At 60.9% G+C, this 12,776-nt stretch overlaps 1 protein-coding gene across 1 annotated transcript; it reads right to left on the reverse strand.

Annotated features, from left to right (window-relative positions):
* Positions 1-1,293: 1,293 nt before the first annotated feature.
* On the reverse strand, positions 1,294-7,862 carry LOC113181340 (keratin, type I cytoskeletal 42). The gene is given in 9 exon segments (XM_026386828.2): positions 1,294-1,391; positions 1,561-1,610; positions 2,563-2,783; positions 3,022-3,147; positions 3,718-3,879; positions 4,946-5,102; positions 5,232-5,314; positions 7,441-7,655; positions 7,658-7,862. Coding segments are annotated over 9 exon segments (1,296 nt in total). The 5' UTR covers positions 7,842-7,862.
* Positions 7,863-12,776: the final 4,914 nt, after the last annotated feature.

The raw sequence follows: 12,776 nt of genomic DNA on the forward strand, positions 1-12,776 counted from the left end.
CTGGCTCTGGCCCCATCCCTGGGTCCCCCTGGAACCCAGCCTTCTCTTCTAAATAAATCTTCCCTTTCCTTCCCCCTACAGGTGACATCCAGGACTGAGGTATGCAAAGCAGAGCTTAGCTACAGGATGGGGAAATGGGGGCCGTGGGAGGAGTGGGGTGGTAAGAGGGTATCTGTGAGTGGTGTGTTCATTTCCACCCTCCTGACCCCTTCCGTGCCCCGAGAGACCTAAGGGAAGGGTGAGGGGCCCTTATCCCACAGCCAAACAGAAACCTAACGGACATCGCTCCAAAAAAGACACCCCCCCCATCGGGAGCCCTTCCTCTCCAGACTCCCCAAGATGTGACTTCCCAGGGTGGCCATGTGCCCTGCCCCACGGCTCCACCCTGCCCTGCCCATCATCCCAAGCCCAGCCCTGGGTCCCAGGGTCCCGACAGGCCCGCTGGGCGGAATGTGGTCGTGTTTCAGACTGCCAATGTGTTCCACCTCCCAGACAGGCCCAGGCAGCCCCCAGACAGCAGCTGAGAGCGTTTCCCCAATAGCCCAGCCGCTGCCAAGCCACCAAAGCAAACAGGACGCCCCCCACGCTCACATGCACAGTGGCCACCCCGCCCCACACACACCCCCAGCTGAGCCAGGCAGAGCCGGTCTGGTCTCCTGGGCAGGCTGGGCAGCTGCCACCCCCTCTCATCCATCAGTAGTGCTCTGGACCACTCCTCCGGAAAGCCCCCTGCCCAGCCCCTGTCCTTCTGCCCTTGAACGCCACCCGCCCCCCAGGGCCTGATGAGCATTCTTTAATTGCAGTGTTCCCCAGAAAGTCTGTGGGGCCCTGCCAGAGACCAGCCACAGAACACGGGGAGCCAGAGGCTGATTCTTGGAAACTTCCCGGGCCTGGCGGGCTATCCCAGGCCTCCACCCTCAACACTTCCGCCTCCTCCCCTCTCATCTTCCCAGGAGCCCCAGGCCTGAATGGAGTGGGCTGGACAGGTGGGCAGGTGACAAGCGATACCAGACGCTCAGTGAACTCTCCTCCCCCAAAATCCCTCAGCCCACGCTGCCCAAGCCAATGACCAGACCAGATCACAAGTTGAAGGACTGAACTTCAGCAAAGCTTTAATTGCAGTCACGAGGCCAACTCAGGAGGCCCCTGATTGGGAGGGCTGCAGGAAGCAGATACAGAAAGGCTGAGCAGCTCATGGGGTGGGGCCCAGGCAGGCGCTTGGGGCCTAGCAGCAGCGTGCTGGGAGCTGGAGGTGATGGCTGCCCCTTGGCCTTCAATATGCTGAAAGGGGCTTCAGTGAGTAGAGCGGTGGACCTGCTCGCGGGAGGAGACCACCTTGCCATCCTGGACTTCCTCCACGATGGTGCGCACCTGGCGGCTTGTCACCGTGGCTGCAGGTGGTGGAGGACGGGGCACAGGAGCCTCAGGAGGGGGACCCTACCCACACCAGCCACCCCACCTGTAGCTCCCCCAATCTCCCACACAGAAAGATCCTCAGCCTCTCCCCTCCCGCTGGGTCTGCGCTGCCCCTCCCTTGGGCAGGATGGGGCAAGCTCTTACCTTCGCGGGAGGGCTGCGAGGCCAGGGACGAGGAATACTGAGAGGCCAGGCTGCAAGGAGAAGGGGACGGGTCAGCCCAAGGGTGCTGGCTGGCCAGCGGGCCCCTGGGAGCATGCTGGGGAGGATCCACAGCGAGGGAGGCCCAGGAGGAGGGAGAGAGTTCCCTACAAACTGGGAACTCACAGCTGGGAGCGCAGAGTGCTCAGGCCTGAGGATGAAGCCTCACAGACTCCGCACAGCAGGAGGAAGAAAAAGGGACAGCCTGGAGGCACTTTGTGGCTACTTTGTGACCACTAACCCAGAATTTACAAGGAGGAGCTGAGCAAGTGGTTTTTCCATATCCTGAAGGGCCCAGCAAATAGACTCAGGAGAGACTGTGGTTAGACTACAGATGGACTCCACCACTGTCAGGAAGCAAAGGGCTAGAACATGTGACTCAGTGCGCACTGCCACGCTGCCAGCCCTTCACAGCAGGGTCTCCATCAACAGTCCCAACTCCAAACCAGAGGCTCACCCGCCCTGCTCCTAGGCTTGTCCTGGCTGATAGCGTCACCAGCCACACAGTCCACCAGACCAGAAACTCAGGGTCATCACTACCCACTTCCTCACGTGCTCACTTGACGTTCACTGAGCACTGACTGAGGCAGTGGGCCCCATGCTCGGGTGTCCAGCCCTGCCTCCCTCCTGCCCCTTCCCCCCACACACAGCAGGACTCCTCTGGCCTGACTCTGCTCCTGACAGGTCTCTCCAGCCCACCCTAACCTCTCTGATCCATTTCTCCCTCTTCAGCCCAAGTGAATGTTCTAAAAGATCTACAAGGTCGTGCCCTCCTCGGCTCCAAATCCCTCCATGGCTCCCAGCTGCCTACACAATCCACTCCAGATGCTGTCCTCTGGCGTCGGAGCCTCCTCATGGTCAGGCCCCAGTGGGGTGCTCCATCTCACTCCCTGGGCAGAGTTGCCTCCAGCCCACCCCAGCAGGTGTCGGGGCGCCCCCACTCACTGGGAGTCCTCGCCCTCCAGCAGGCGACGGTAGGTGGCGATCTCCTGCTCCAGCCGCGTCTTCACGTCCAGCAGCACCTGGTACTCGTGGTTCTGGCGCTCCATGTCGCAGCGCAGCTCGCAAAGCTGCTGCTCGATGCTGCTGATGAGCCCCTGCAGCTGGGCCAGCTGGGCCCCGTAGCGCGCCTCCGTCTCCGCCAGGCTGTTCTCCAGGGATGCTTTCTGTGGCCCGAGAGGCAGGGGTCACGGTGACTGTGAGCTGGGACCCTTTCCTGAGGCGGGGCACCCACAGGGGTCCCCCCCCCCCCCCCGGTGGGGCTGTGGGTGCAACCAGCACAGTGGGGCTGTAGCTGGGCAGAGACCCGCCATGGATGCCAGGGAAGGCTGGGCAGGGAGCCCCGGCCCTCTGAGCAGGAGTCTACAAGGTGGGGCCACCTGGGCGGGAAGGGCCCAGGCCTACCATGCTGATCTGCGACTGCAGCTCGATCTCCAAGTTCTGCACCGAGCGGCGGAGCTCTGTGATCTCCGTCCTGCTGCTCTGCAGGGCCTCCGTGTTGGTGGCCACCTCGCGGTTCAGCTCCTCCGTCTGGAAGGCAGGAGGGCCGCAGGGGCTTGAGCAGATGTTACAGGGGGATGGGGCGGCCCCTGCCCTCTCTCCTGGAACACCCCCCAGCATCTTCCTGGCCTCTCTGGGGACCCAAAGGCACCCGTCCCCAGAGACCCTCTGCGCCTACATGGAACTCAGCAGACATTCGCACCGTTATCCCCGACTGACCAGAAGGACCTCAAAAACAGGGATCAGGCTTTATTTGTTGTGTGTCTGTTAATGTCCCTGGCACCCTATAGATGCTCAGTGTGTGTTTACCGCGGGTGTGAGTTGTGGATCCCAAAACACATCCTGCAACACCTGTGGTGGGAGGAGCCCTGGCCAGGGCTGTGGAGACCTGGACCTGTTCCCCAGGCCACCACGGAGGGCTTCGGGAGCTGAAGCCTCTCCCTTTTCATGGTTCACATTTAAGCATGAGGGCTGGTCCAATTGGTTTCCAAAGGTCCTTCCAACTGGGACAGCCTGCGGATCTGCCAGGGCTCCAGCACGCAACAGCACTGGCACATGTGTCCACAAGTGAAGCACACCTGCTCCCACACGGCCACCCACCTTGGTGAAGAACCAGTCCTCGGCATCCTTGCGGTTCTTCTCGGCCATCTTCTCATACTGGTCGCGCATCTCATTCAGGATGCGGCTCAGGTCCACGCCTGGAGCTGCGTCCATCTCCACGCTGACGTCCCCGCCCACCTGGCCACGAAGGGCATTCATTTCCTGGGCAGAGAAAACAGCAGGAGCTCACCCAGGGCCATCCTAAGGAGAGACCCCAGGACCTCAGAGAGGCATGTGCTGATGACAGACAGACCAACAGCTCCTCATCCTGACGGCCCGAGGGGGATGTCAAGTCTCAAATGCACAGAACTAGGGATAGCAACAATGTCCCCAACACACACTGAGACGCTGAGGGGAGATTCCACCCATCTCCAATGTGTGTGGGGGGGGGGGCAGGAGAGAGACAGCAACTCTCAGCGTGCAGAGGATGAGCCAAGGCAATCTCATTGGCCACACTGATGCCTGCCCTGTCCCTGCTACCACCCGGGAGCACGGGAACAGGACCAGCCCTATGCTGGTGTCAGCAGGAGCCAGGCCTCACTGAAGCAACTGCACGAGGGAAACACTTTCTGTATGTCCTACTGTGTGAGAATCAGGCACCCCCTACAGCCACAAGAAGGGGATCGAAGACCACTTGTGTCCCTGAGAGAACCCTGGATCTCCATTCTTGGACTAAGCCTTTGGGTACCTAAAACCCAGAACTCTCTGGAAAAAGGAGGCAGGAGAGGTGGAGTCAGATCTGAGTGTAGATCTGGTCAGACAGACCTGGGGTGAGGTCCCTGTGCAGACTTGGCTAAATTCCTTAACCTCTCTGAGCCTCTGTTTCTTTACTGGCAGAAAGAAGGAAAGAGTATCTTTCTCCCAGCAATGTTGTCAATATCAGCTGCAGTAATTGCTGTGAATCACATGTAATGTGCTGGGCAAAGGCTTCTTGTTGTTAGGACTATCACTATTATAATTAATTACAATAATTAGCATTGTGTGTTAGACTGATTTACTCATTAGTGAGTTAACTGCCGGGAAGCAGTGAGCCAAGCCTCAAGGGGCAAGGGAAGAGTCTTTGGAGGATGGGCCCCTCCAGGCCTCCCCCAGGGCCCTCTAGGCTGGGGTCAGTGTCAGGGCTAGGAACTGGACTGAGTTCACGGCCCCACCTGGGGAGATTCTGCAGCCCAGGCCTGCTTGCTCCCTCCCAGGAGGGCCTTTCCTGCCTTCTGTGACTGGGCCTCACCTCCTCGTGGTTCTTCTTCAGGTAGGCCAGCTCCTCCTTCAGGCTCTCGATCTGCATCTCCAGGTCAGCTCTGGCCAGGGTCAGCTCGTCCAGCACCCTGCGCAGGCCATTGATGTCGGCCTCCACGCTCATGCGCAGGTTCAGCTCTGTCTCGTACCTGGAGGGGTTGGAGGTCTGAGCCACAGCGTGCTACCAGGACTCCCCGGTCAACACAAAGGGCACTCATGATATGCAGAGCTGGGAACCCACCACCAGCCCCCGGGGCAGCCTGGGAGCCCAGACTCACTTAGTGCGGAAGTCATCAGCGGCCAGACGGGCATTGTCAATCTGGAGCACCAAGCTGGCATTGTCGATGGTAGCTGCCAGGATCTAGAAGAGGTGGTGGGTTCCGTGAGATACTCCCTAGGCAGCCCCGAGGCCTGGCCATACCCCTCTTGCAGCCTTTAGGGAATGCACTAGAGTGAGGGTGATGAGGGTCCCTGTGGTGTCCCCCTCTGAGCACCCTGATGTGAATTCCAAGAGCCTCGGAGCAGTGGGACACCATGCCCAGGCACAGGTAAGCAGGGACACCAGGACAAAGATGCTTATGCACCCCTCCCCCATCACTGTCACCCTCTCCAGGAAGCCCTCCCACATGCCCCATCTGGACCCCCTCCCCAGGCCCCCTCCCTCCCACTCTCCAGGTGGCAGTCTGGTTTCCAAGACTTTTTGGATTATTTCCTCCTCCCCTAGAATCTGAGTTGCAGGGGAGCCAGACAAGGCCATATCCGCCTCATTCCTTTTGGAATCCTAAGGACTGGGCACAGCGCCTGGCCCAGAGTCAGCCCCCAGGGTACGTTTGTCTAATTAAAAGATGGATTCATTCACTCATTGATGAGGTTATGACAGCTCCCACCTCTAACCCAGAGCAAAGCTGTTTGGTTTGGTTTGGTTGGTTTTTGCAAGGCCTGCTGGGCAGCTGAATGAGCATGAGGAGGAGCAGAGGGCTGGATATCATCACTGCTGCTGTCACTGGGATCCTTGGACACATGCAAGAAAAGCCCCGATCGAGAACCCCGGGGTGCAGAGGGAAGAGCTTGCAGGTGGCACTTAAGCTGGGTAGATCTTGGACTGGGACAGAAAGACCCAAAGGCTGAGGGTGTGGGAGGGACGATCCCCAGCCAGGCCATCCCTGGCATCCAGGGTCACACCAGCTCCCCTCCCAGGCCTCACTCAAGGGCCTGAGTTCTGGGAGGTGACCCTGGAGCCGCTGAGCCTGAAGACCAATTTGTTCCCCTCTCCGGGCCTCAGTGGGCCCCTCTAGAGCCGACATCTATCAGAGCTCAGTTCCTACCCATCTCAGTGCCCAGGAGGCCGGCGGGGACAGGGAGGGTCCACGGTGAACACTTCAGAGGGACGGAGTCTGGTGCCGGGTGCTGGCTAACCCCGTAGCTCAGAGCACTAGACTCACCAGGGCTCCCCGGGGTTCCCCGACTCCCCAACCAAACTGGTATCTGATCTGGCACCGCCAGAGCCTCCGCTTCCAAGGCGAAATGGCAGGAATTCCCTGCCTGGTGGAGGTCCCGGGCAGGAGCAGACAGAGCCCCTCACAGGGCAGCCTCAGGCCTGGCTCTCCACCCAGCAGCCTGGGCAGGCCTCAACGCCCAGGCCCAGCCAGGCCCAGCATGCCCTGCTGCCCCCTCAGCCCCCACTAGGACCACAGCTTGGCGGACACTCCCAGAATAAGTCAGTACCAAAGACCAGAACGATCACGTTTACAGACCGCTCCGGCCATGTCCTTAGAGGGCATGAGAGCATGTATGAGTGCAGGGGAAGGCGGCGGGGTGTCCCCTCCATTAGACTAGCTTCAGACTGAGTGGGAAAATGCAGCTTCTGACCCCAGGGGCCCCTCAGTCTGCCAGGAGAGACATGGTCCCTGCCCTCGGAGAACTCAAGAGACCATCACGGAGAGTAGGGAAGACCCACAACTAAAGCACACAGACTGGACCTCAGAATGTTGAAGAGACCCCAAGACCTGGGGACAGAAGGCAAGTGACATCCATCCAGGAGGGCTGCCTGGAGGAGGCAAGGCAGGCAGGAGGGCAGCCTCAGAGGAGCAGCAAAGACACTCCAGCCTCCTGTTCCAATAGCCGCGCAAATCCTTCCCAGTCCTCTGCCTTCACCAAGCTCTTCTCTACGCCAGGAACGCCGTCTCTGCCTTCAAGGTTCTGAAGACTTCCCCGTCTCTCCTCCATCACCCACCCCCAATGTGCTCTCTCTAGGGAGGGAGGTGTTCTACTCTGTCCCCCTGGAGAGCGCCCAGTGACCTCACAGCACAGGATGTCCTCCAGGTGCAGGACCCAGAAAAACTGGCCAGGGCTGGGTTCAGAGAAAGGGAGGGAGGGAGAGGGAGGGATGAGAGTCTGGATCCTTGTTTGCAAGGATCTGCAGCTGGATGGGGTGAGCCAAAGCAGGAACGCAGGGCAGAGGACAGAGGGCAGAGAGCGGGCTCCCACCTTGCTGCGCAGGTCCTCGATGGTCTTGAAGTAGTGGCTGTAGTCGCGGGCGGGCCCGGGGCCCTGCTTCTTGTACCACTCACGGATCTTCATCTCCAGGTCGGCGTTGGCCTCCTCCAGGGTGTGCACCTTGTCCAGGTAGGAGGCCAGGCGGTCGTTGAGGTTCTGCATGGTCTCCTTCTCACCGCCCCCCAGCAGGGCATCCGACACCCAAAGCTGGAGCCAAAGCCCCCACCCAGGTTGCAGGTGTAGCCACCGCCGTAGCTACTCCCGAAACCCGACGAGAAGCGGGACGAGGTGACGGACATGTTGCCACAGCTGCCGCCTCCCAGGAGGCTGGGGGCCCGACAGGCGCCCCCGACGCGGACGGAGGACGTCCGGGAGAAACCCCCGCCGGGCATGCACAGGCCCTTGACAGAGCCAGAGGAGGAGAACTGGCGGATGCTGGTGGTGGTGGCAGCCATGGTATCCACAGGTCAGGCTCAGGGTCTGGTCTGGACAGAGACCCTGGGCCACTCTTTATAGCCAAACTGAAGGGAGGCTGGGCCCCTGGCCCTTGAAGTCCAAGCCAAAACCCCAGCCATATAATTTTCCTCTGTCCCAGCCGCCCAGGGCCTGGGGCTCAGGCTGGACATGCCAGATGCTTCCCCTAGGCCCCTTCCTGTGCCCAGGCCCAGCCTGGGCAAGATGGCCTCTTAGCAGTTCATTGTTCAGAAACAAAGGTGGTACTGGAGCCTCAGCCCCGGGGTAGGGTGATCCTCCATCTTCAGCCGCAATTAGGAGGCTGAGCTCATTCTTGGGGGGAGAGTCCGGAGAACCCAGCCCTGGGAGCAGAAGGGCCTGGAACAAGGCTGCACAGGCCTGGGAGCCAGAGGGCTGGTCTGACCCCCCACGGAGCATGCCAGGGCCTCGGGAGAAGGTGGAGAGACTTGGCGCCCAACCTCCTCCCCCAGGTGTAGCGTGGCCGGGACAGTCCCCCCTGCGTCTCAGTGGGGAGGGTGACTTGAGGGAACCCCCAGCTCCCTTGGGACTATTCGAAGTCTGCAAGAGGAGACGTCGCCCCAGGCCTGGGGGATTCCCGAGTCAGGGGGACAGACATGGTCACCGACCCCAGGGAGCTTGGGATCCAGTTCTATCAGAAAGCCAGGGTGGGAGCCGAGTTTCTTCACTTGTAAAAGGAGGTCATTCTGCCTCCCGAAGCTTTGGGGGGAATCTGGAGGGACAGTGACATCAGTCAAGCTCTGTCCACACTGTAGGCACGGGTGGGGGCCAAGGGGACGGGGCCTGAGGTCAGAGGGTGAAGGTGACCTCCCAGCTCACCCTCCACAGCTCTCAGCCCTGCGCCTGAGCCCATCCAGAGGGAATCCCAGAGGAGGTGCCCGGGGAGTGGGAGGAAGCAGGCTTATGGCCAGGGTGGCCCTCGGTGGGCATCCTGCCCCAGTGAAGAACCATGTCCCTGTCCCAGCAGCCAGCAGGATCCCAGAGCCTGGCAGCCGGCACCCACTCCACCCAACAGAGATTAGCAGCCTAATCACAGCGGCACTAATGATTTAGGCGCTGCCAGGACACTGGCGTCTGCGCTGGGCCTGTTTGAATGTGGAGCCTCAGGGGGCAGCCAGGGCCTGAGGGACAAGGTGCATGGGTGGCCTGGGCTGTCTGCCCACAACTGGAGTCAGGGAGGGAGGGAGTTTTCTCTGTGACCCAGGGTTCCTGTGATGAGGCTAGACTGCTAGAAGGACTTCCTGCTTAGAAGTGAGCTCTCAAATGGGGGTGGGGGGAATATTAAAAATGTTAAGATGAAGAAAAAGAGGGTTCTCTCTCACAGGGTGGTTCCCCTCATTTGCCCAGTGCCAGGGTGGGATTGGCAAGGCCATCTGGGAGAGGGGCAGAGCCCTGACTTCATCCTGTTCCCACCGTGCCTGTGAAGGGAATGGCGGGAGGAAGCTCAAAGCCAAGGCTAGAGAGCAACTTCAGACCACCCCAAGGTTAGACCTCAGGAAGAACTTCCTAGCAATCTAGGTTGTCTTGGGGGATAGAAGAGACCCCGAAGAACTTGGGTTCACCTGAGGGGGCCAGAGGCAGGTCCTGCACCAACCAACCACCTCCCACGGGAGGACACAAGTGAAGGTCCCACTTCTTCCTCTTGACAGAGCCACATTCCCAAGAGCCCTCTCCCCCAGGAGCTGACTGGCCTCCCCCAGGTGGGCCTCACTCTGGGCTGGGGGAAGGACTGCCTTGCCTTTCAGCACTAACCTTGGAGCAAGCCAGGGCCTGGGGAGGCAGCCAGCCTGCTGTGACCCTGCCCTCTCACCTCTCCCTACAGCCCAAGCCCCCAGCCTCCCTGCTTCTCTGTGGCCTCCCCTCCCTGGTGTCTCCTCTGGGCGTCCCTCTGGACTGAGTCTCCTCAGGAGCAGGGCAATGAGCCACAGGTGTGGCCCCAGGCCCCCACCCCCTGCACCCCCGCCTCCAGTTTTGCCCATTTGACTGATGAACTTTCCAGCTCCCCATCTTTCTACTTGCAGGGACTGCAGACCTTGACCTTGAGGCCCAGTTTCAAGGAGATTCTGTTAATTCTCCAAAATCCCAGAGTCCTCTTACCCCACTACCACTATTTAGCCCCCACAAGGCCCCTCGCCTCTGACATCAGGCCTCTCCCTCTCTGGGCCTCGGTTTCCCCATTTCTCAGTCTCTCCCCCGGGAGTCAGTGACTCCCAGGCCCCTTTGGAGACTGCACCACCCAAGAAGCCCCTCTGACACCCACCCCAGAGAGGCCCTCAGCCTCCCGCCCCAGTGAGAAGCCGGAGTTAAGACCACAGCACGGAGATGCCAGGGGACCCCAGGAAGCCTCCCGACCCTCTGCGGCCATCCCTGGGCAGGGCTAAGAAGACCTGGACATTTCCCCTCGGGCCTCACAACCATGCAGTGAGGAAACCGAGTGCAGAGTGCTTGAGCGGTGGCCGTCCAGGTGGCCAGCTTTAGCGTCAGGGCCAGGCCTGGAACCAGGGCCTCCAGCAGCCTCCACTCTCCCTGCCCAGCGAGGAAGGCCTGGCAGGACCTGGCCGAGGACCCCGCAGTGCACCTCTGGGCTGTGAGCCTTCCTGCCTGGGCCTGCCCTCCGCCCCCGGAGGGAGAGGCCCCTGGCCACCCCCGCAGCTGTCAGCAGCTTGGCTCATGTGGAAGACCAAGAGGAAGAGGAAGAAGCTGTCCAAAGGGCTCCTCATGCCAGCCCCAGAGGTGCCTGGAGTCAAGCACAGGTGGGAGACAGGAGCAAGAGGAGGGCCCAGGACGATGGGAGAGCCCTGCCAGCCAAGCCCAGGCTCTGCCCCCACCTAGACCCTCCACCTCCTCTCCAGAGACTGCTGGAAAGCCACCAGGCTCCAGGTGAGGCAGGGACAGATCCAACCCTGGGATCTGAGCAGGACCAAGGAGCTGGAGAGGCAGCACATGGATGCTCACCCCTTACACTGGTGGAAGAAGGAGGGTAAAGAATGATGTGGAGGCCCTGTATACAGTGGATGTTCAATAGATGCTAACATCTGCCACATCTGCCCAGCTGACCTTGGCTCCTGTAGTCCCCCAAACATTAAAAGTCATTCCCTAGCCTGGTGCGGTGGCACACGCCTGTAATCCCAGCCACTCGGGAAGCTGAGGCAGGAGCATCACCAGTTCAAGGCCAGCCTCAGCAATTTAGTGAGGCCCATCTGAAAATTTAAGAAGGGCCGAGATGTGGCTCAGTGGCTCAGTCAGTGGTTAAGTGCCCCTGGGTTCAATCCCCGGTACCAAAAAAAAAAACCAGTCGACTCCTGCAATGGTGCCCACCCTACAGCCAAAGCAGGGCTTTTATTCAGCAGGTGCTCTATAAGTGCTTATTGAATTGTTAGGGTCATGGAGCCCAAGTGCTGACCGTGGGACAACCACGATGCCCAGGAAGGGAACATAGATACCTTCCTTCCCCCCAAGGAAAAGTGTGTATCAGGTAGTTGGGGAAGTAAACCCCAAAGACCGAGGTGGGCTCCCAACTGGACCTCAACGTGGCTGATGAGGGCAGGACTCCATAGGCCTCACTCTGCCCCCAGGCCCTGCCACGAGGGCTGAGGGCTCCGTTCACTCCACAGCCACTGAGCCCCTCTCACTGCAGGCACCCTGACTGGGGCAGGTTGGGCAGGGCCTGCCAGGAACCCACAGGTCCCTACCCTCACCTCACCCCCCACACACAAGCAGTTCCTACCCCTGGACAGGCATCCCCTGGCCAGAGCGCAGCCTCCCCAGCCACTCCTGCCCACCCCGCCCTCAAGAGGAATCCTCCTCTTCCTCTATGCAGTTCCCTGGCCTCTGTCCCGAGGCCCCAGCATCCCGCCCAGATCCACCCACTAATGATCTGTGTCTGGCTCCCAGGGGGCCGCGCCCTGCACCTCCCCGTGCCCTCCAGATGCGCCCGCCCGTCACTGCAGCTCCACAGCCTCCCGCACACGCCAGGGGCTCCCCCGCCAGCAGCAGACTCAGCCCCTCTTCCCTGCTGTCCCACCCAGCCACCTCCCTCTGACAGGTTTCCAGGAACCCTGACTCGGGTGGCCCCAAGACAGCACAGACAGCCTGTGACACCTGCCCTTCCAGGCAGAGCCACCTCAGCTCCCCAAGAAAATGACCCAAAGGTCAGGAGGCCCCGAGGAGGTCCAGGGCAGGAGCGAGGGCTGGGAACCAGGGGGAGGAAGACCCAGGCCTCAGGGAGTCGAGGGGGGAAACCCACCTCTGCCCGCAGGCTGAAGGACCCCAGTGTGCCAGGCCACCTCTGCCCCGCCAGCCCTCATCCCCTCTGTCCCTCTGTGTTCCCCTCTGCCTCCCCGGCCCTCCCCCTTCCTACCTCCCCTCTCCCCCTTCCTTCCTGAGGAGTTGTTTGTTAAGGTGAAAGGGCAGCAGCCGGGCAGGTTCCCCTCTCAGGTCTGGGGCTCACACCCCCTGCCCACCTGGCCCTGCAGACTGGCGGAGGGGCCCTGGGACACTGAGGGCCCAGGCCCAGCCTTTGCAGCCCACCTGCCCCCTCTGCTCTTCTCCGGGAGCCCTGCGCAGGCTGGCTGTTCCCTCCAGATTCACACTGATTTACACCTGTGACTTAATGGTGCTCTCCTTGTGTGGCCTCCTCCAGGGCAGGTGTGACCAGCCTCCTGGAAAGGAGGCCATCTCTCCCTTCAGCTCAGATACCTCCTCCGGGTAGCAATCGAGGGTTCCCCCTGGGTGGGGAACAGTCTTGGAGTGGGAGTTGATCCCCTCACCTCACACAACCTGCAGGCAGCAGGGTCTCTTGGCTCCTTGTCCTGGTGCTGGTCACCCAGCCCACC

Source organism: Urocitellus parryii, chromosome 7, assembly GCF_045843805.1.
Source record: "Urocitellus parryii isolate mUroPar1 chromosome 7, mUroPar1.hap1, whole genome shotgun sequence".
Classification (NCBI taxonomy): domain Eukaryota; kingdom Metazoa; phylum Chordata; class Mammalia; order Rodentia; family Sciuridae; genus Urocitellus; species Urocitellus parryii.